This window comes from Drosophila willistoni (assembly GCF_018902025.1).
Source record: "Drosophila willistoni isolate 14030-0811.24 chromosome 2R unlocalized genomic scaffold, UCI_dwil_1.1 Seg167, whole genome shotgun sequence".
NCBI lineage: Eukaryota > Metazoa > Arthropoda > Insecta > Diptera > Drosophilidae > Drosophila > Drosophila willistoni.
The window spans coordinates 8,688,336-8,711,558 of NW_025814050.1; the positions used below are offsets into that span (position 1 = coordinate 8,688,336).

Here is a 23,223-nt window from a genome sequence, read left to right on the forward strand (position 1 = left end):
GACATTTGTGATTATGATTACACCTTTAATGAGATTTTTAACAGTTAATAAAAACGAAGATTTTCCTAATCCCAATGTTTGAAGATTGCTTGTGCTTTTCTTTGTTTAAATATATTTCAATTACCTCTTCTTTTAGAGAAAAGAAGACAATGTTGTTGAGCTTCACCTTTGCTACGTTAATTTCTACATATAATGTAATATATTCTCGAATTATATTTGAAATATGTATTACCATGACCATACAATAGTTTTTTGGCTTAGATTTCGTGTTACTTGTTTAACTGATGTCTGATCTGGGTTTCAATAAAGTAATTATCGCTTTACTTTATTTAGTAAGTAAATGTATTAAATAATGAAGTAAAGTAGATCAAATCATTTTTATTCACCTTATCGTCTTTTTTTAGCCGTTTTGTAGAAGATATACTTACTGATTTTTTTCATTTCTTTGTGTAAATTCGAATTTCCTTAAATAGATTATTTTCGTTTCTGCATTTCGCAGTTATGAAATATACATTCTTTTGCTAAATAAAATTTCTTCTCTTAGCAAAGTTCAAGGCCCATAAAAAGCAATTTTGAGGCATCTACCACCCGCTGAATTCAACCTTGATATAATTTTTTTGCACTCTCATAATTATTGTGATAAAATAATTATCTCTATGTCTATAAGTGTGAGAACAATTTTCCGTCAGGCATAAAAATATGGATATGGGCTAAACGCTAGCACGCTTCCAGGGGGCCACCTGCTGTTGGTAGATGATACAAATCAAAAGACCATTAACCGATATACATACAAATATAGAAATTATGGGAATTGCTAATTGCGGGTCCCGTCCAAAGTCAACATGTGGTCGGTCGAATGAGTCAAACCCAATGAGAAGGCCGACATGAGGTCTGCCTCCATTCTGTGGAATTATTAATATACACTAGTACCTAACAGTAAATTTAGAAAGTTAAATATATGAGTTTGCAATAATTCTTAATGTATTAAGACGCATTAACGATAAGACAGGTTCGCCCACTCGGTATTTTAAACGACCTTGCCCTTCCCCTTGCAACCTTTCACTCAGTAAAGTGTCATCTCCTTTAACCCCACTGTTGACGCAGAAAGACCATGTGTAGGCGGTAAATTTTGGCTTCTTGACGCAGACGAAACTACCGCAAAATCGATGCAAAAGCTCCGATCAGCTGTTTGAAGCAGCGACCAAAGCTGCGATCAGCTGTTTGGTCCAGCTGTTTATAAACAATTCAAAATGCCGGCTATGCTGTTTTTCTTTGATGTGTTTGTTGTTGCCAAATGTTGTTATTGTTAATGCGCAGCCATCCGTTTAGTATCGAAAAGCTTAAAGAAAAGCTTTTCTCGCATGGGAGAAAATTTGTCAGCTATGCTTTTCCGATTCTTAAGCTAGAGAATTGAATTTTAGGCTGCATTCGCGCAACATTCGTTGCAGGAAATAAACGCGCGTGGAAAACCAGAAGTTTTTTCATTTCACACTCGACCCGTGTAGCTTTGCGTGTTTGCTGGCTCAAACGTGACAGCCCAAAAAGAGGGGCGTGTTTATGTATGTGTGACTCGCGCGTGTCTGTGTGTATGTGCGCGGAAAAAGCAAGAAAAATTCGACTGTGTACAAAAGGGAAATGAAAATTTAATAGCAAGAATAATGCAAGAAACAATAAATGTGTACAAGAAGTGCCTTTTATTTTAACGTTTTCTGTGGGCTTTTGCGTAATCTTAGTTAGTCAATGCAATCAAGCTGAAATCCATATAACACATATATAGTGTATACATAGATATACACAGATACATGTATATCTACAAGCACGCATACTTAGATACATCTAGTATGTAGTGTATGCACAGTTAAAGTAAAGTAAATACGAAGGTCAAAGTAATTAAGGAAAAATGCTGTCATCAACGAAAAGCCAATTAAATATATCATCTCATTTCATTTCATGGCTTTCCTTTTTATGAAATTTAAGTTTAAAAATAATATGTGCTGGTTATGCTTTGCCTGCACAGTGGTTCATAATTTTCATATTATAATATGCACTGTCAGCTGAGTGATGAGCTAAAAAATCAAAGCAATCATTTTCCGGGAATAATATTGCTAAGAAGCAAAGCTGAAAAGACAGTCTCGAATAATGGCATGATATTGCTTTAATCTTTATTTAAAAGTATTATTGAAAAGTTTCCCAAAAGCGAAGATTTACTTGTTGGATTCGGAAAATTCACCAAGAACATAATTTTTTTATAAGAAACCTAAATGAATTATTAATGTTAAATGTTATATACGAAGTAATTTATAATCAGAATTAACAAAGCCTTCAAACTTACGACTGTCAAGATTGCTCTAGTACCAACAAAGTCTTTAAAGAAAAACATAAAATGAATAGAAATCATTTTAGTAGATAATTATTTATTTTAAAATCATAATCAACTTTTTAGTATTGTAATAATAATTGATGTTAATTGCATCAGTTGGATAACATGTCGAATGCGTGATATTTTTATCCTTAACTTAAAATTTTATTCTTTTCTAGAAACAACAACAAGCCAGATAACAATTTGATATCAAGTTGAAGTACTTTTCGATTTTGTGGAAAAGTGCCCACTGTACCCCACCATCCATGGATTAAAATGCGCCCAAAATGCTGCAGCAGCTGAGACCAACGTGTTGGGTCTCGGTATGCGTAAGTCATCGCATATTCTACTACCACTACTGACATATATCTGAAAAATCGATACTACAATCCGCAGCAAACGTCAAGAGTTGCGCGCCCCGCCCACTTATTAAACGTCTAAAAATACCAAATTGATATACAAAGCAGAATAGAAAAACATCAAAACCCAAACCCAAAACGACAAAAAAAAAGACAATTAAGCAAAAATGGTGGATGCAAAACCACCGCCACCCACACCGGGAACACCGCCAGCTGCAGCATTTGCCGGCGAGCGATCAAAAATCAAATTGTTCATGGAACGAACCCCCAGCATTGGAGCATTAAAGTCGAAATTTCTAACAGTTCTTGGGAATAGCAATGAGCTACTCAATGGCATATCAAATAAGGTATGATGACGGTCCATGGTCATGAACCTGAACAGTATACTATATACGTGTATGTGTATGTGCAATGTGTTACATAGATAGATTGCAGGAAAAGTGGGTCTGCAAAAGCAGCTGACACTTTGATAGTTTTTGTTGGCCCAATGCTTCTTGTTTTTTCCGTTTGACCTTCACTTTGTTGTTTAAAACGGGGCGGACAAGCAAGGGCTGAAGCTCAGCTATTTCCTTTGTACTTGACTTTCAGCTTTGGCTTGCAGCCTCGTCTTGTCTCGTCCTTGATTGAAATTAATTATATATATGCGAACATTCAGTTTGTTTGCTGTTGTCTTGTTTGATGTATTAAGTATTCAGCTAGTTCCATCTCTTTCCCCTCTCTATACACTTCTCTTGCTTTCTCCCTCGGTCTGTCTTTTGTTTTCCGGTGTCTTCATGTGGCAATAACCTTGAGCTTCTTAAGAGCAATCAATTTTATTGGGAATCTTCAGGGAAATTCTGTGTTTCATTTTTTACAGCTTAGTAATTGAGTGTAAATTATGTTTACTTTTGATATGAAATTCTTTACTTAACAATAGTCCACTGGCAATTGTAAGAATATTAAAAATCTATGTTCTAAATGGTTACTTATCAATTTAAAGGTTGGCATTTTAGGCAATATTTACCCTTAGTTCAATATATTTCGGATAAATACAGAAAACAATCATTTTTAAATAAATATTTGAATTAAAACATGTAGCCAATAGGAAAACAATGAATTGAAAATAAATAAGTTAAAAACCTTGTGATTTTTATGCATTGACCCGTTTTAATTGAGTCATACCGCTGAGTTTTATGAAATTAAAAAATTCAAAAATAATAAATTCAAAGTAGATATTTTTGAAAAAGATTAACGAACAATTGAAATGTCCATGTGATTTAAAGAACATTTGATCCGGAAACTTCCTGAATATTGTAAGACTGAGGTCTCACACTCTGATAGTTCCAGTTAATTATGAGGGACACTAGTTAGGAATCATTTGAATTTTTTTTTGTAATAAGTATTTGTGGAGCATCAAATAACATAAAAAATATATTACCGCTTTAATTGCACTATTTACAAGAAAATTCAGCAGAATTGTAGAAAATCCACTATAAGGGTTTAAAGTAAATAGAAGTTGGGCTAAGTTGATTGAGTTTTTGATGCTTAAGGACTATGAATAGTTGTTCCATTGCTCTAATGAGGGATAAGTTACTTGATGCTTTTAAAATAAGTATTACCTTGCTCAGATTTAGCAACAGGTCGTTTTCTTGATCCATATTCTTCGGGCTTGTCCAAAAATTTGTTAATTACACGTCGACTTTTTTCAAATTTCGTGAAATACTTGAAATAGACTCTCCTAACTCGAAAAGTGAGAAAATACGACCATTTTCATAATCAGATAATTGTTTTCCAAGTGGCATTTCTTAAAAAATTATTTAAATATACTTAATTACAATGTCTGTAAATCCAAAAGTCTGCTCCGCGCTTAATAAAGTCAAATTTGCTACTGTGGGCTATAATAACACAAATTGCTCTAAATTCTACTCAACATTCTTCTGCCATCATAGGACAGTAAAATTTATTTTTGAAAAACCTTAAAAATTTTGTTAAACTTGGTTTAAAGTTTAAGCTGTTGGGTGGGTTATAAACATGATAAGTACTGTTTTATAATAAGGTTTTATTTTGTCAGACTATTTTAATTACGTTTGCCCACATTATTCTTTTTATTTACCATTTCACACACGTTGTATACAGGTTATTTTGTGAAAGCTAAGTATCAGAGACATTGCACTATTTTTTTAAAGCAATTTATTTGAAAAATAAAAACATAAATCGTTACTATATCTCAATGTTACAATTAAGGAAGCAGGAATGTAGTAATTAAAGGCCTTAAAACCAAGATTCTGCAAGAGCTTAAGATTTGTTTAAATATATAGATAGGCATTTATATAAATATATATCAATTTTAAAAAATTTCCTTTATGGTTTTTAAAATTTTGCAAACTATTTTTATTGAATTGTGGTGCTAGAATAAATAAATATTCATAAAAATTATTGCTAAATTTGAAAAACTGTTTAAATGCAGCAAAAATTGTTTTAATGAAAAAGTATTAGTTTAAAAGAATTTTCATTTTGAAAATACTAAACTATGTTACTACATAACAGTAACAGTATATACTAAATACTACTAGTAACTGTATATTTTTTGATATGAACCAATGAAAATATTTCATAAGTATTCTCAAAATTGCTTTTTCAAAATTTTTTGTTTTTGTGGATGGAAATGAAATTTCTAATTTCTTGCCCTGGAAAACATTTCAAACTATGCTAAATATCTGAAACTATAAACACATATAATTTACAACAAATAAAATCCCGATTAGCTGGCACAGAAACACATAATACTTTCCCGCAAGATAAGACGTATTTTCCAAAGATGTTGGAATTTCTAATAAAATGCTTCACGGATTTTGTATACTTTCAGTTGACTCTAAGCACTAGCAGCAGCGACTCCGACTATTGCGATGATGATGAAAACTTGCCTAAATGTAAAAAGATGAACTATTTTAAAATGTTTTAGAAATAAAAAGTTCGTTTCGTTTATCAAACAGATGACGAGACTATCGACTATACGAAAATTGATTTTGAAGGACGTCGTGTAAAGGCGCGCCGAGCTCATGAGGAGATTATATCAGGACGTTACAGGCAACCAAATTTAGCACCACGTGGGTGTTTTGAGAGTTTTTTTAATGATTCGTAATGAAATTTGTTAATTTTTGCCTATAGGTCCGCGTTTGGAGCACTCTCGTGGCCGTGGACATGGCAACAAATTGCACGAAAGTTCCCCCTCATCAAGCAGCACAGACAGCAGTGACGATAGCAGCTCGGTTTCCCTGCCCGATCAATTTGTGGGGCGATCTCAAGATGTCAGCAGCACGACACGTTCCAATTCCATAGAATCTCGTCATTCGGGTGGCTACGAACGTCCTAGAGCCATAGCAGGAGCGAGGCGAAGTGAGATGGATATGCAGAAGGATATGCAAAAGATCAGTGAACTGCTCGAGGCGAGCAATCCTCCCCACATTGATGTCCAGCCACCCACAGAAAGCGGTGTGGGTGGTGGCGGCTCCGTGAACCGGCAACCCTGGGGGACTAGCAGTAATTCAATGCGTGTGCCTCCACGCAGTCGTACCTCAAACAGCAGCACTTTGACCAGCCTTAGGGATGAACCCGATCAATTGCTTGCCAGCCCCAGCATGGAATCCACCGATTGGCGCAATTTCATACGCTCTGAATCGCAAAATTCTGTACCATCATGGGCATCTTCCATCAGTTTGGATTGCCGTGCCGGTGAAGAGCCAGTAAAGGAGTTTATGAAACATTTTACAGACTTGTTATTCAATAATTCAGCTTCTGTGAATTTGGAACTAAAATCTGAATTTGGTATCCTACTGCGCATGGAAATGGGTCGATTGTGGTTCACGCGGTTTCTCTCTGACCAGCGAAACAAGTCAAAACGTTTGGATACTACAACATTTAATTCTTTGGCCCAGTATTTTGCTTTAGCCCTTTTTGAGTGTGGCGAATGCGAGGATTATGCTCCGGCTGCTGTTCTTATGAATCTCTGTTTTATTTTCTATCATGAAGGTAGTCGAATGATATTTATTCTGTCTGGTTGATAATCTCATCCTATATTTGCAGTTGAAGTTCCTGGCTGCGATCCTTATCGAGAGTATTTGTTTATCTCATTGCGCCAGCAGCCCATTTGGCAGCAGATTCGTTTCTGGAATGCCGTGTTCCTTGAGTCCTTGCAATCGGAGCGTGAACATCGTTTAAATGTCATGTTGCGACGCCAGCAACGACGTCAACAGAAGCAACAGCAACGCCAAATGGCAAATGCGACTGCGCCTGGAACGGAGGCAACATTGTCCAAGTCATCCAAGTCGAGTTCTTCCCATCATGGCGGAGGAGGTGCAAGCACTCATCCAGTTGCGGTGGCAACTCGCAAGCAAAGTAACACTAGCCTAGGACAGACCCATGTAGCGGCCAAGGAGCAAGAGGATATTGCATTTCGGCAGTTAGGGTGAGTCCAAGAAGGACCCTAATACATATTTTAAATTCAAGTTCTCCTAATTTGCAGTTCCTTCACCTGTAATATGCACTCACTGGGTACATCTCAAGAATTGTGCCTCGATTTCTTAAAGAAACATGTTGTGGCTCTTAATCTATCCAAGGGTAAGTCCCTTATATAGAATCTCTAAATTTACACATGATATCATCATAAATGTTACTTAGATAAAGCTAAGCTCATCAGGGACAATGTCTATCGCATGTACCACGAGACGGAACTTTGGGGAGGCAAGCAAACTTAAGGGTAATTACTAAATAAAATTAGTTAAATACATATTTGAATATTTATATTTATCTTTACTTGTTTTTTTAGAACTAACTTTCATCAAGAAGCAACTAAAATGCGTTTCACCTAAGCTTTGACTCATGTCAAAGTTAACTTTTATTTTTCTTTTCTCCTAAATACCACTAACTTATCGAAACTTAAATGTACACATAATAATACATATTTAATGTAAGTAGTTAAAAGCTGTTTCAATCCAAACATTTTTACTTGCTTTATTGACTAAATTCTAATGGTAAAAATATTGAATGATATATCGAGAAAAAGGAAAAAAAGAAAAACCATTAGTAGTTACATTTAATAATTGAAAACAAAAAAAAAAAAAAACAATACCAATGCAATGCAATACAATAATACATAATTATATATTTATACATATTAGTTATATGGTATGTACATACATATATTCCATAATTGTGATAATAATATTTTGTGATTACTTTATATGAATAATATCGTGAAAACCATAAAAAATGATATCGCAGTTTCAAAAACAACTAAAACTAAAAGAAAAAAACTTTGCAAAAAGTTTATGAATAATAACTATTTCGTATCTATTCAAATCTTATGTACAATACTCGTACCTACTAATAAATTTCAACAGATGTGCAAATCACTTTACTTAATTTTAATGGATTATTTAGTATATTTTCGAAAGGGTTTTTAAGTACGATGTTTGGTCTTATGTTGGGTCTTATTTCAGCTCTTGTCATAGAATAGACATTTATATTTTCTATAATTTCTTATTTTTATTATCATATCAATAGTAAAACCCAAATATATTTAATTTTTTTAAGCCTGAACTAACTTTCGCAGTGTCAAAATTTGTGTACCCTTGGACATTTTTCTGAACAGTCGATTTCCTGAAAAAAATCGTTCAGAAGATAAAAAATATTTCATTGAATTCCATGTTTTCCACCGATTCTTGCTAAGGGAATTACTTGAAATGTGAGGATCAATCAAAAACATGAAATGCCTACGGACATCGTTCCATCATGCTGATCTAGAATATATATATTTTTTTACCTATATATATATATACTGGATGGTCAGAGATACTTCCCTCTATAAAAATATTCGCCTGCTTATGTAGTTCAAACATAATGGTTTGAAACTTGGCTGTGCAGCACTTATCAATGACTCTAAAACTGTTAAGGGAGAAGTACCAACTTGGCAGACAAAGAAACATTTTGAAAATTGCTTTGTTGATCAAATTATTATTATTAAATTATTTTGAATACAATCCTTACAAAAATAGCATAAAAGATAGTTAGTTGAAGAGAAACCCAAGTTTGCGCTATTGTTACGAGTCAGTAATTGCGATCCATATAACTTTTTCAGTTCCTAAAAAATTTAACGAGGAAATAGTTTACGTGCATTATTTTGCAATAAAAAACTTAAGAAAAATTGCAACTTTCGAAAATTTCCAATTGATTTTAATCATTTAATTTGATGTTATAAGCGTCTACTTTTATATTTATGGAAACGACTCATGGTTTTTAAATTTCAAAACTCGTTATAACAAAAAACAATATCAGATTCATAGCTCCCATAAGAGCGATTCGTCAAAAACAGAGACTTTTATCAATAACTTCGTTACTTTTTGATCAAAATCGGATAACTATATTATATAGCTGTTTTATAAACTTGATGAAATTCTCACTAGCCAGTAATTGAAATCGATATAATTTTTTTAGTTTTTAAAAAATATTAACAGGAAATATTTATTTCTATTGTTGTACAATAAAAAACTTAAAAAAATTGCAATTTTAGAAAATTCCCAATTGATTTTAATCATCTCATTTGATGTTATAAGCGTCTACTTTTATATTTACGGAAACGACTCATGGTTTTTAAATTTCAAAACTCGGTATAACAAAAAACTATATCAGATTCATAGCTCCCATAAGAGCGATTCGTCAAAAACAGAGACTTTTATCAATATGTTTGGCTTGGTGGCTTAATGACTTTTCAATTTATTGAAGCTGTTAATGACTGTGCCAAATTTGATCAAAATCGGATAATTATACTATATAGCTGTTGAATAAACTTATGATAAAAAGGCGCCTCATTGCTCCAGCCCAAGCTTGTAGGCTGTTCTGTTCTTTATCGGTCTTTCTGTTCTGTGTTTTTATCGCCTTCCCCCTAAGGTACTATATAAAAACTTAAAGATAAAAGTCAAGTCTGTTTAATGCAATAAACAAATACAAATTTCCAATATATTTAGCACTCATTTTTCTTTCTTTATTAATTAAATATTCTTGCAACAAAACGAACTAATCATTTGCTTAATTTCATTATTATTCAATCATTTCACATGTGTAAATCTCGTAAAAGCTTAAAAAATAAATCAAGATTTCATTTGTTGTGTTTTTTTTTGTATTTTTTTTTGTGTGTTGTTTTTTTTTTGTTGATAAAATTATTATTATTATTTGTTAATCGCTTGCATATGAATGGAATTTCTTGGTTGTTGATGTCGCTGTTTGCCATTTTGAAAATTGCACAAAAGCAAACTTGGTGAATACTTTCGTTTCCTTTATTGTATATTGTATTTTGTATAATAAATCAAAATAATATTTACTTAGTGATATTTATAGCGAAATCAATCATATCCTCCAATGATTATTTTAATTATTTTTGTTTTTAACTATAAACATTTAATCTGTATTTTCTTTATTATTTTTGTTTTTTGTACAAATAAAAAGCGCTTTCCTTTTATAATTTTTGTTTTTGGGGGGGCAATGAATTATGGATAAAACAAAAAAATTCTAGAATATTTGAAATATGAGAAATATTTGGGCAGAATAACATTTACATAAATATAAACTAAATACAAGTGACGGAAGGGAAAAAATAATCATTTATAAAAATTATAAATTAAATATTAATAATAATAATAATAACTTATAGCAATTAGACAAGCCAAAAGCTATAACAACAATTGCATGTGTACGATTTGAACTTTCATAAAATGTTTTTCATTACAATTTTCGTTTTCTTTTACAGTTTCATTAAGATATCCCGAAAAAACAAATTGACGCTCAATTAATCATATTCATTTTCATTTTTCAATATAAATATATACAATACATTTTTCAAAATCGGGAGAAGCGTCGTAAGCTCTTACATATATCAAATTACATACATAGATCTCATTTAGTTTTACATAGTTAGATGGTATGAGGGTTCTCTATCAAGGTAATTGTTCCCTTGTTCTGTTTTGCAACCGATGCGATTGCCATACATATATCTTCTCTATATACATATATGGCTAGTGTTGGTTGGTTGGTTCCTGCGGATCACAAGTTGACAAAAAATTTCAATCAATAGCTGTTGTTTGGTTTGATTGGGTTTGATATTTTGAGGGATTTTCTAATTGATGTTGTTCCTTAATCAACGATAATCTGGAAGGTCACAGAACCCATGCGATCGCGTGCACTGCCACTGTAGATGACATTCTTGGCCCAGGCCCGGCACTCCACGTCCATCATTATGCCCTTGGGTGGTGATTTGAATTGAACAGCAACCAGGGGGCTCAGATAACCGGGCTGATTCAGATATGGATAGTAATAGATGGGGAATCCTTGGCTGGGATAATAGCTAATATTCTGGAAATTTTCCTTATCCTTGCCAAAGTGTCCGTTGCAGCTAACCCAAATTTGTTGGCGCTGCGAAAATAATGAAATAAAATAATTTGTTTTGTGTTTATATCTAATTGATTTTAAAGACTAAGAGTCATCTAATGTTTTTAAAATTTTGACATTTTTGTAGGTTTTGCTTACCTCTTCCACTTTGGTGTCATTGATAACTTTTTGCAGCTCTTGCGGCATACCACTTTGTGGAGATTCGTAGACATCAGGAACCCAACCGAAGATCTTATTCAGCTTTAGGAATATGCATGGCTCATTTGATTTATAGCCATAGTTTTTATCCGGTGAGCAGCTTCCAAATGCTGCCGTATCAACCAAACACACATCTGTGGGTCTATGGGTTTGGCTGTAGTCACAGTGTTTCTTTGGGGTTCCCTCAGTGTGATTGTAGTCTATATACAATGACAAGTTAATCAAATTTCCTATGGCTATTAATGATTTTGTTATTACCTTTCAAAAAGTCATTAATTAAGCTAATCCAATAATCGCTTTCAGCTGGTTTTTTGCCATCAAACTCAATGACCGAACCGCGTTCGGTTTGTTCGCTCAGCGGACGAAAACCTAAACCGGGATTGGTGCCGATCAGGGATTCCTTCAATTGCCATTTAGGCTGATTATCGTCTATAGAGCTCAAGAGTCCCTGCATACAAATGGTGAACAGAGCGGCAAGAATAATGTAGAAAACCGTATAGAAGATCATTAATTGACCTGAAATCAAACAGAAAATAAAAATTGGAATTATATTGTAGATAATTAACGAGACATAAATTTTATGAGTTATACTTTGAACTTGATGTGCTAATTTTCTTAATTAAATCAATTCATGAACTTCAAGATATACAATCAACTTGTTACAAATTTAAGTCATAAAGGAAGCCAGGAGAAAAAACAAGATAGATAATGACTTATTGAATCCAAAATTATTGCTAACTGTGAACGAATCTTCTGCCAAAGTTATAAGACAGGATAATGCCAAAGTTATAAGACAGGATAATGCGTTTTTCTGATATTTGGCCAATCGACTTGAAATATTACAGCGAAATATTAAACGAAAGTCTTTAGGATCATAGTGCTTTGATCAATATTAAAGCCTAATTTAAATTGAATCGTCATACACTGAATTTATTTTTTCAAAATTAGCTATTCTTTTAATCACCAAAAGCAATTAGTTGTCTCTTAAAAGCGTCGTGAAGTGTTTATTCCTTTTATGGGGGTAGCATGTAGATGAAAAGTCTTTTCAGATATTCGATTTATGGAATACAAAAGCTTCATTTAAGGTCGTTAATCTAATTTTTCACCTGTTGTGCCAGTATTTACATACCATGAGGCCCCTATACAATTGAACTTACATACATGAACATGTCTCTTGATATCTATGCAAATTCACATTGACACATTTTGATTGTTATTTCAGTGGGTTTAAGGGGATGTTGGTCTTATGCAATACGACCCATACATATGTATGTACATACATAGGTACATACACACATACATGATAAATGTATGTATATAGAACATTCAGACAAGTAATCGAAAATCGCGAAATACTTAACAACAAAATGCAGTAAATAAGAAAACAGAATAAAAAACAACAAACAGAAAACTGTGAATAGTTAGAGGAAGTAGAAGAGAGACACAGAAAATGAGGAGAATCAGGTGGAGGAGAAGGAGAATGAAGGAGGTTGAGGTGGAGGATGAATTGGTTAGCGTTGTATATATATATAATATATATATATGTGTGTTTTCAATGTCATTAACTTTGACGAGTCAGCTAGAATACTCTCGTACTAGTGGGGGATCTGTGGGGTTTGGAGAGACCACAGACCCAACCCAAAGCTGTTGCATAAATAACGCAACGTCGACAAACCGAAACTGACAGCGGACGGCGAACTAAACTGAAACTGTCCATTCGAGCTCAAATTCCCAAACAAATTAATCGTATGAATGAATATCGAATACAATACAGTAAACAGTACAGCCCAGTATAAGTACAGTAGGTAACAAAAAATGCCATTAAAGAGAGCAACGGAAAATCGAAATCGAAATGAAAACGAAATGAAATATCTATCAATAAGTCATCAATGACATTGGCCAGGCAACTAACGACTTTCCATATTTGAGTTTTTCAATTTTCTTGTGTAGCGCTCATCAAATTTTTAGAGACAAATTCCGTTTCCAATGTGAATTAATTGCGTTCAACCTTAGTACAAGGAAATAAGTTTGGCAATGACCACCGACCAAGAGACCAAGACAAAGACCTACATAGACTAGTCGCCCATGCACACACATACATACTTACAAATACTTGTCGCCATGGGGTATGTCGACAATGACGCCAGCCTGATATGGTCCCAGACCGTCGTCTGTCCAGCCCATGAAGGTGGGCGCCCGTGGCGTTTGTATTACCAACATTCTTATGTCTTCGTCAATGAGAAATTACCAATGTCCACCCAACTCACACCTCGACCACCAAAAAGCGCACCCTAGAAGTCCACTTGGAAAATCAAAATCGATAAACTCTACTCCAAATTTATAGACTATAACCAACGACTTGCATATGACAAACTCTTGCTAGGCCACCTCATGACATATGATGGATTGGTTTACATTTCTTTGAAACTAATGGACAAACTTAATTTTATGCCCTTAAAAAAGAAAATACCCGATGGTCTCTATTTTATGTTTACTCAGTTTGCTGGTGACATTTGCTTATAAATAGACCCTAGGGATAATTTTATGATTCGTTTGTAAATCTGACCACCCCCCGTAAACCTGAAAGGGAAGTTCTTTCCTATGACATCATATAAAATGTTCAGTCTAGGCTTTTTAGCTCTTAAATAAAACTTATTTTATATTAATTCTTAATTTTTGTAATTTTTCTATATTTACATAAGATGGACATGAAAAAATTATATTGTATATGTACCTACATACATATTTATATATGTACATATGTATATATAGGTTTTGAGTCAATTTCAGTGGCACTCTCATTGGTGCTGTCTGTTTCACATTTTGGCATTTGCATGACCGCCTTTGCCTTGAAATGAATTTCTTATACGATACAAAAATAAACACAAGATATACAGAAAATCAGAAAACACTTGAAATATTGTATATGTATACCTATATATTTTGTATATCTAGAATGAATTATTTTATGGGCAACAGCAGCGAAAGAGGTCAGCTACCTAAATGAAAATAATTAGAATTTGAATTCTGGAAAATCTTGGCCCAAAAGTAACGCAAACCAGTTGAAATCAGTTTGAGTTAGCCCAAAAAGAAGGGAAGTTGCCCCCACTAAAAAGAAAAAATATTGCATGCAGAGGGCACATCTAAGGCTTTGCCTCTCAACATAGAAATCCAATTCCAAGTAGCTGAAACTTATTCAACATTTACATAAAACTCGAGCGTATCAAGTTTTATGCATAACAGTAAACACTCGTAAATGTGAACTTTTGCAATGACCAAGACTCCTTGCTCCTTGCTGGCCATCCTGCTCGTTGATTGTGCAACCAGGCGAGGCGACTCAGTGGCCAAGCTTTAATAATAACACTCAACAACTACTACGATGACGGCGAAAAAAACGACCACCACGATGACTTTGATGATGCGGTAAACAAACTTAAAAAGCCCGTGACCTATATAACCACATAGCTCCTCAACACCAAACCCAACCCAACCCAACCCAGCCTTAAAGGGAAATGGAATGAATGTTTGCATGACCACAGAGCGATTGATAGAGCGTCCTCGTTATTGTCGCTCTTATCGTCATCGTCCAAGCCATCCGTCGTCATTTAAGCCACACCAGCAAGGCTAAATAAATTTAATAATTTATTGTCACATATGGCCAGGACCAAGGGAATCGCCACTTTGCCAGAATTTAACACAGTTGGCCACTCATGGTTAGTCAATGCGTTCTTATAACTAATTATAAACTATTCATAAGTTGGCATTAGAAATGAGTTGTTTTAAATTGAGCTAAGCCTAAAAGTATGCAAAGCTTGGTTAAAGTTGTATCCAGTTTGTAAGCTTATCAGCTCAGTTTAATTTTGGTTTTTCTCAGACGCTAAAAAACAATTGTAAGAAGTTTAAGGAAATAAATATTTGCATGAAGAATAGTACTTTTATTCTCCCTCTCTCTCTCTCTCTTTAGTGTTCGTTTGGCACACCCACACTCTGTTAACTTGATTTATGTGCCTTTGGCACGGGACTCACTCAATGAGTGAAAGGAAAAGTCTAAATGGAAGCAACAATTATGACGGACGCCGCAACAGCAAACAACGTGAACAAAAGGAAAAGCTAGACGAAAAAGGGAAAACAAAACCAAAAGTAAAGAAATGAAAAGAAAAACCATGCAACTTGTTGGTGTCTGTTCGTCATTATACTCATTATCCCCTCGAACGTGGATCCTGGACCCCACTCCCTAACGACAAACATTTATGTGCAGCTACCCTCGATGGCGGCGTCCCAAATCGAGAAGCGTCGCATTGGCGCCTGTTTTGTTGTCTAACAAGACCTCCCACTTACCCCGACCAACCATCCACTCACCGAGCGACCAAGTCTCTGGTCTTTTATTTTTTCTCCTGATTCCAGAGACAAGTTACGGGTCGCCGCACCCTTTTGGCCATGCGTCATCGTTAGGTCCTGAATGCTATTTATTTGGCCGTTGTGCCTATAGCATACTTTGCAGCATTTTAAGTGAATTAATTTCACATATTATCCGCCAGCCCTAACCATCCATGATTAAGGCAAACATTTGGACAATCGTTTAGTTTGCTGATTAGATCGAGGTGCGGGTGGTCTCGATATCACTTTCACCCAAAAAGTTTGACATTTGTTTTGCCTCCTTATTATTTTGTTCTACCTAATTGGGTATTGATGGCTAGACTTTGGCAGACACGTTTTGGAGCTTGGAAAGTTTTGAAACAAAGTCTGTCACAAAGTATTCTTTGTTATGCCTTTTTGGAGGGGTCTTTTGTTCTCTATCCAATAGGTAAATCGTTATAAAATCAATGTCTTTCAATTGTTTTTAAATTAAATACTAGCTTTCTTTGGTAGTTGGAAGCAAATTGTTGGCTTTTTATTAATTTCGAATTTAAATTACATTTACTTCTGTTTGTTTGGAAGTCCTTACTCTCCCATAATCCATGGTATCTTACTGTCATTACAAAACACTCTATTTTTATTCTTGCCAAAAAGTTTAAACTGCCTTTTTTTGTAAATTGTTGTTGAAGTCTTGATATAAACCCAAATTTTAATGTTCTTTTTTATTGAAATTAGCGTTGTTTTGTTTGGCAATAAAATGATATGTAGCCCACTAAGAATATATAGTCCATACGAAAAAAAACTTCGAGTCATTTTGAAAACAAAAGAAAGTTTTACGGAAATTGTAGGTAATAATAAATATCGATCAATTTATAAGCTAAAACTTTTTTTTTTTACTTGCAATTTAATCAGTTTGTTCCGAAATAAATGTATGGAATTCTCCGTGACATTGTTCGTGATTTTGCCACATATTAAGTGGGCTAATGGGGGGACAATATAGAGATACTAAAACAAAAAGGGAAATGATATGCAGCTCCATACAAAAATCAAGCTCTAACTAACAATTAGCGGTTTGAACTGGTTTCAACCTGAATTTAAAATTTACTTACAGGTGTCGATAATATATAATATATAAAGAATGCAAATACGAGGGCCAACTCACAAGTATTGATATGAAGAATTCAAATTATTGAAGCGGTTGAGAGAAATCGCTACCCATGGTGACCATATGTTGATTTTGCTCACAATCGACAACATGTGCTATCATATAACCATGTCTGGAATTGCTTTCATTGCAATAGAAATTTATTTTCGTGCCCTTTCATAACTGTCCATGAATCATGCATTCATCACATGCCACCATGCAACAAGAACGAATATCAAATGATGCTTTTACATAATGACCTGAAGCAAAATGAATATCGAATTTCATCGAATACCATTCTTGACTGAACTCATAACTCATCAGTCTGCCCTCTTTAATCGACGTATTGTTACTGCGGTTGCATTAACTCGTCTCGGTAACAATATAATAAAACAAATGCAAAAAAATCAGAACGAATTTCTTAATCAAAAAGCTAACAAAGCTAAAAAAAAAATAAAACACCGATTGGTTGGAGGAACCAAAATCAAAATCGGAATCTGTAACGAAAGCATTTCCAAAACAAAAACAAAAAAGAAAACAAAAACACAAAAAAAGCCGTTGAACTGGTTTTGAAGCAAGGTCCACAAAAAACAACATCAAATTATTGTTACGTTCATTAATTAGTTTTTTTTTAGTAGTGAAAATTAATGCTTAGCCATGCGTTCTATGCTCCAAGTTTTTGTTAGAGATAAAATCGTTAAAAAACAAAACCATTGTAAATACAATTCGCAGTAATTTATTTGTTAGATTTGTTGAAAATGCGGTTAGTTCCAATATCTATACCTAGAAATATAGTCAATCTTACAGAAATTTACTTAATTTGACTTCATACGATGAAAAAAGTCAAACTATTTGACTTGTTAACAAAAATTTTATGCGCATGTAATTTATGGGCTTAAAAAATTAAACAAAACGTGCTAAATTTTTATTTTTTTTCAAATCTTTCCATAATATGAACTTTACATGGCTAAAATATTGTTCATAAAAGGACTTTTCGGGGGAATTGTTTGTAAAATTTTTGAAGGCAAAATGAAATTTTTTACAGGATCCTCCAATTTTAATTTTATTCACCTGGCAATAAAAAAGGAAACGTGACGTGACTGATGACACTCCCTCATACTATCCTTTCAAAAAAAAAAAAAACAAAAACAGTAACAGGATATTACAATTTTAATTATTTCAAAACACACAGCACAGAAACTCCAATGACATCAGAAATTTTTAATTTATAAACAAACATTTCAAAAGGTTTCTTTAGCTTAAAATGGGTTTTGGACAACGAATTTCTATTGATCTGATGTACTGAATCTTTTCTATTCAAAACATTTAAGACAACATTTTTCAGTCAACAAAAAATTATAACATTTAAAATGCTTTAACGAATTGTGCTCTAAATTTTACTTTAATTGCATTTAGTATTCTGCGAAAGCGAAGTCCATTTTTAATTTCAATCTTTTAGCTGTTTTTAATGCCACCTAATGTCGGGCACATGCTACAAATTACCATGAAATTAGAGTCACAAAGAGTGAAAGACCAGGACACTCCACAAAAAATAGATTTAATGACAGGGATTAGGGGTAAAAGAAATTCCTTAAATAGAAATTTTTTATACACACCCCATTTAAGCAATGGGAATATTTTGATGCATATGCATGTCACCTGTCAGGTGTGCCATTAGGTTGTTTATATTTGCCATTGCGAATTAATTCCCCTCATTCTTTATAAATTATTTAAATAATTTTGAGGAGAGCCGCAAGAGATAGAAAGACTTTCGGAGGCAAACAAATTGACAACGTACAAGCTAATTAAAAGTCTTGCATAAACAAATTGAAAATGATAACGAAATACGTGTCAATATTACAATTATTTAATCGTTCATACTTGTGGCCGTCCTAATAATACACAAAACATATATATTCAGCATTCATCATCGCTAAATGTCGACGCGTGAAAAATTGCTCAGTACAAACCCAGAATATGGACCTTGAATTTTGTTTACAGAAACCATTACAATTATTATGCAGCTCATTTTGTGCTATCATCGAGACTCTCCTACATAGGGAACAAGCAGATATATCTACATATATACACATGTGTATTCCTCTCTCTCTCTCTTATATGTATATTCTCTCTGGGCAAACGTGGGTCCGTGTCTGTTTGCATAGAACTTACCGCAAAAATATGCTAAAATTAATTGGGACAAAATATAAAAAAAAAGAAAAATTGCTATTTGAAAGTTTTACAGTGTAAACAAAGGCGAAATTGATATTTGAAATTCCTTTGATTTTCTATTTAAATAAAAGTTTGAGTTCCGTAAATCTATGAGCTAATTAATATTTCATTAACAATTGAAGTACCCTTCCCAATTATTGACTAAGAATGTAATGCATTTAATTAATTGCAAATAAAACTTTATAATATCCTTAAGATCTAAATCTTTTGAATTGCCAAAAATTGAATTTGGATGTCACGTCCTAAATTTTAGAGTAAAATATGGTAAAAAAGCATGACCAGAAATGAGTAATATGCTTTAGAAAAGCCTATATACATATAAATCGGAAAGATATTATCGAAATGTTCGATTTTGTAAAATAAAAGGTTGATCTTTATGGATTTTTAAATGATTCTTTAACGCTATTTTTGAGGTGTAATGATATACAAGTTAAACTCTAATAGTTTGGAACTTAACCATAACGAATACAGAACAGATCAACATGATTTAGTTTTGAAAAATATTTGTAACATTTGACGATTGAAGTCCAATCAATCAACGTTGTACCTGGGGTGTATTTATAACTTTACAACTTAATAGTTCTTATGTAATATTATTATTACAGGTATACCTGTTTCGGCTCATTAAAATTTTTATTAGTTTTAATGCAACATGTACCGAAATAAGAAGCAATAAATACTAGAAATATTTGCAAATTGTAGGTACAAATTCTCAATAAACTTTTTAAAAATATTCTTCAATATTATTTAAGCATTGTATAAGTTGAGCAATATTTATAAAACTACACTTTTGCTTTATTTAATATGGGAAAAAACTAAAAGTTGTGTTTGATTTGATATTATGTGAATACTAAATAACGAAACGGCATTTTTCATTTTAAAATTGCAGTAATTTGTATCATTATAAAATTACTAAATTTTCATGAATTCATTTTAAAACTCTAGAAAATTTTATCATAAAAATTACCAAATATTTGTAGTAAATTCATTATAAAATTCAAGTAAATTTTATTGTTAGACTCAATGAAGTGAAGTCCATATCGTATACATTTAACTTCTATATGTAATTTTTAATTGTGTGTAGAAACTTGTTTTTCTTAATTGCTGACAAGTAAAAAACAAAAAAACATTATCAAACTAAGTAAAGCTGAGATAAATCACAATACAATCATATCTACTTTTATGGCAAACACTGAATCTCCTTGGAGATTGCAAATTTTCAAGTTCTCGTCCGTCATCTCGTTGCATAAAACTCAATAAAATGACTGGCCAAATGAGAACTGATAAGCATTATATATATACATATTTAAATAAAATTTGTATTTGCACTTGTGTGTACTTAGAGAAAGAAAAGGAGGCAGGGAGAGTCAGCTGCAGATTTGAACAAATAGCATTTCTATACCCTTTCACAGGGCTTGTTTTCAAATTAATAAATAAAATGTTTCTTTTAAACTCGTTTAACCTCTAAATTTGTATTGCCCTCTTAGATTAGGCATTTGGATATATGGATAAATAAATATATACTCCAAAATTGATAAAATTTTAAAAGGGTATACAAATTTTAACATATTGCTTTGGTTTTCGGTTTCTATGGAATACAAATTATTTGAAATAAAATAAATGTAGACTCATTACATTTGAATGCCTTTTTTTTTGTAGATAATGTCAGAAATTATGATAAGTTTTCTATTTCAATTGGATATTTTAATTGTTTTTAGTTAGTCATGAAACTTGAGAATCCCAAAGAGGAACCATGTGGCATTCCATTATTATTCATAATATTTTTGTTTTTAAATAAAAATATTTATTTCCACTTTCATGGAAGCACTTTATAAGTTCAGCTTATCTTCATTTTAATCTGTATTTTATCACATTCGTTTTGTCGTTTTTTGTTTTTTTTTTTTTTTGGAACTTACCCCAATTTTTTCCCGTACGTCCAAAGAATGTCTTATCATATGGATCGTAGATCATTTGGGCGAAGGTCTGCTTTCTGGCTGGTTGAGGGAATTCGAAATCGCCTTTGGCATTTTTTCCGTTATTCTTCGACATATTGGCGCTCTTTTATTTCGAATTCGTTCACTTATTTACAGTTGATATTTTATTATATATATATATAAATGATATATAATATTGCCTTTTTTTTTATTTAATTTGATTTTTTAATTTTTTGTATTATATATTGTGATGACGTGGACGGCGTTTCTATATATTTGAAGGTAAAGAAGAAATTTAATTTATTTGGAAATATGAATCAGAGATGTATATATATACTTAGATATATATATTTATATGTGCGGCCTTTTTTTAATTTTTCAAAAAATTTCAATTTTAAATTATGCAATTATTTTATATATTATCGTTTTTCGTATTTTTGTGGTTAATGTAAAAATTATATTCTTTTTTTCATGTATATATAGAAATAATGTTTTCCGCCGCGGAAAAAAAATACTTTTACGCAAACACTCACACAAGCACACACACACAGGCAAACACACACACACGCAACTAACACCAACAGGCACTCGAACGAGAAACAAATGTTGAATTTTTTCTGTTTTCTTTTTGTGAGTAACTGTTTGGGGATACTCGGCTCCCGTTGCGTGCTGCTCGAGGTAAGATCACCAACTGAACGCGGGCAAAATGAATCCACAAAGCCAGAGCTATGGCAACAGTGACGCGGGTTCTTCAGTTACTGCTGCGCGCCACCCCCTCTCTCAACACGCATACTAGCACACTGTACAAAAGGCGCCTCTCACTCACTTAGACACACACACGCACACACACTGCGAGACAGCTGTTGAACGCTTTCGGCACTTGTGGCCAAAGAAGCAAGGCAAAAAAAAAGCTCATGACTTGCCAATGTCTTGCTTGGCCGTGTTGTTGGCAACAGAACTGAAATGGCTCTCACATAGACGTGGGCAACGCAAATAGAATGACTGATTGAGCGCAGACAGCGGCCAGACAACAACACGTTTTCAGGGTAATTTACAGGTGCGTAGCTTAAGACAACTTACGGGGCTCCAAATTGTTCAAGTGCCTTCGGGAGTTAACAAAAATCTGAAAAATGTGTTTAACATAATTGTAATTTTTTTGTACGTTAAATTTTTTAATATCTGTATATTTATAACTTTTGTTTAATGTACAATATTCTTGCATTCTGAAACGAAAAGATGTAAAACATTAGGCTAATTCAAGAAATAAATATTAAATATACCAAAGATTAATAATTTATTAAAATAAACCCAAAAAATACTTTACAATTTTCTCTCTAAGTTTTTTGGACCTTTACGTGCTTTAAACATTAAGATTTATAATAATAATAAGTAAAAGATAAAGCAAGTTTGCCTGTTTCTGTCAGATTTCTTATTTTCTTGAATAATTACTTTGGAAATTGTTTTCAAAAACTATAGTATTTGAACGGTGGGTGATCTATTTATACTTCGGTTGGAAATGTTGGCAATTTTGAAGAAAATCAGGCATTTGTTTTGGGAAAATCGCTCTTTGGTATCGAAATTTTACAAGTTTTGTAAAATATCGGCTTAAAATATTACAATCAAAACTTAGCACATTGATTTTGTATTATAATATTTATAAATATATATTCAATTTTATTAAAATCGGAATGAAACCAGCTAAGATATGCTTTATTTACCAGGTGGGCGGGACAAAAGAGGCTTGGCCGTTAGCTGATGGAGGCGCTAAAATGTTCATACACTCTTAAGAGTAAGCGATATAACATGTTTCTCCTATGCAGCATGTAAAAATAATATTATGTAAATTTATATAAAGACGTGGTATACCCAAGTCGATGAGACGACTTACCTTTTATAAAACGATTTACCTTTTATAAAACATTGCTTTAGTTACTTACTTATTTAATTTAAGAAAAAAATCTTATTTTAAGTATACTTCTTTTTAATCTTATCTTTTGATATCTTTATTTCCTAATGGATTTATTTGTATGCAAAACGTAAACTTATAACTATTTAGTTAATCCCTCAAAGCACACAAATGACAAAGGGTCAGTTATCCATTTCTAAGATGTAGGTTCTTAGTAGGTTGGATTAATTTTTATTTTATTAATTTAGGTATTATATATAAAGAGGATTTAGGGTTGTGGCTGGTTATGATTATACTGTGCTCTACACTATTTTTGC

At 32.9% G+C, this 23,223-nt stretch overlaps 2 protein-coding genes across 4 annotated transcripts; one reads left to right on the top strand and one right to left on the bottom strand.

Moving 5' to 3' along the window:
* The first annotated feature begins 1,442 nt into the window (after positions 1-1,442).
* Positions 1,443-7,677, top strand: LOC6643972 (uncharacterized protein KIAA0513). Of its 2 annotated transcripts, none has more exons than XM_023176611.2 (9): positions 1,443-1,863; positions 2,539-3,065; positions 5,564-5,627; positions 5,691-5,804; positions 5,866-6,726; positions 6,781-7,162; positions 7,220-7,314; positions 7,375-7,453; positions 7,523-7,677. In XM_023176611.2, exons 2-8 carry the CDS (start codon positions 2,886-2,888, stop codon positions 7,449-7,451), a joined length of 1,773 nt encoding a protein of 590 aa, XP_023032379.1. In that variant the 5' UTR covers positions 1,443-1,863; positions 2,539-2,885; the 3' UTR covers positions 7,452-7,453; positions 7,523-7,677. The 2 variants fall into 2 exon arrangements, with proteins under 2 accessions (XP_023032379.1, XP_002067079.1); XM_002067043.4 differs by lacking the exon at positions 1,443-1,863 and having other exon boundaries at positions 2,547-2,688; positions 2,756-3,065.
* A 2,033-nt stretch (positions 7,678-9,710) lies between these two features.
* On the bottom strand, positions 9,711-21,696 carry LOC6643973 (sodium/potassium-transporting ATPase subunit beta-1). Of its 2 annotated transcripts, none has more exons than XM_023176528.2 (5): positions 21,577-21,696; positions 20,983-21,268; positions 11,593-11,850; positions 11,275-11,534; positions 9,711-11,160 (listed from the first exon to the last, which is right to left on the bottom strand). In XM_023176528.2, exons 2-5 carry the CDS (start codon positions 21,113-21,115, stop codon positions 10,882-10,884), a joined length of 930 nt encoding a protein of 309 aa, XP_023032296.1. In that variant the 5' UTR covers positions 21,116-21,268; positions 21,577-21,696; the 3' UTR covers positions 9,711-10,881. The 2 variants fall into 2 exon arrangements, with proteins under 2 accessions (XP_023032296.1, XP_002067080.1); XM_002067044.4 differs by having other exon boundaries at positions 21,534-21,696.
* Positions 21,697-23,223: the final 1,527 nt, after the last annotated feature.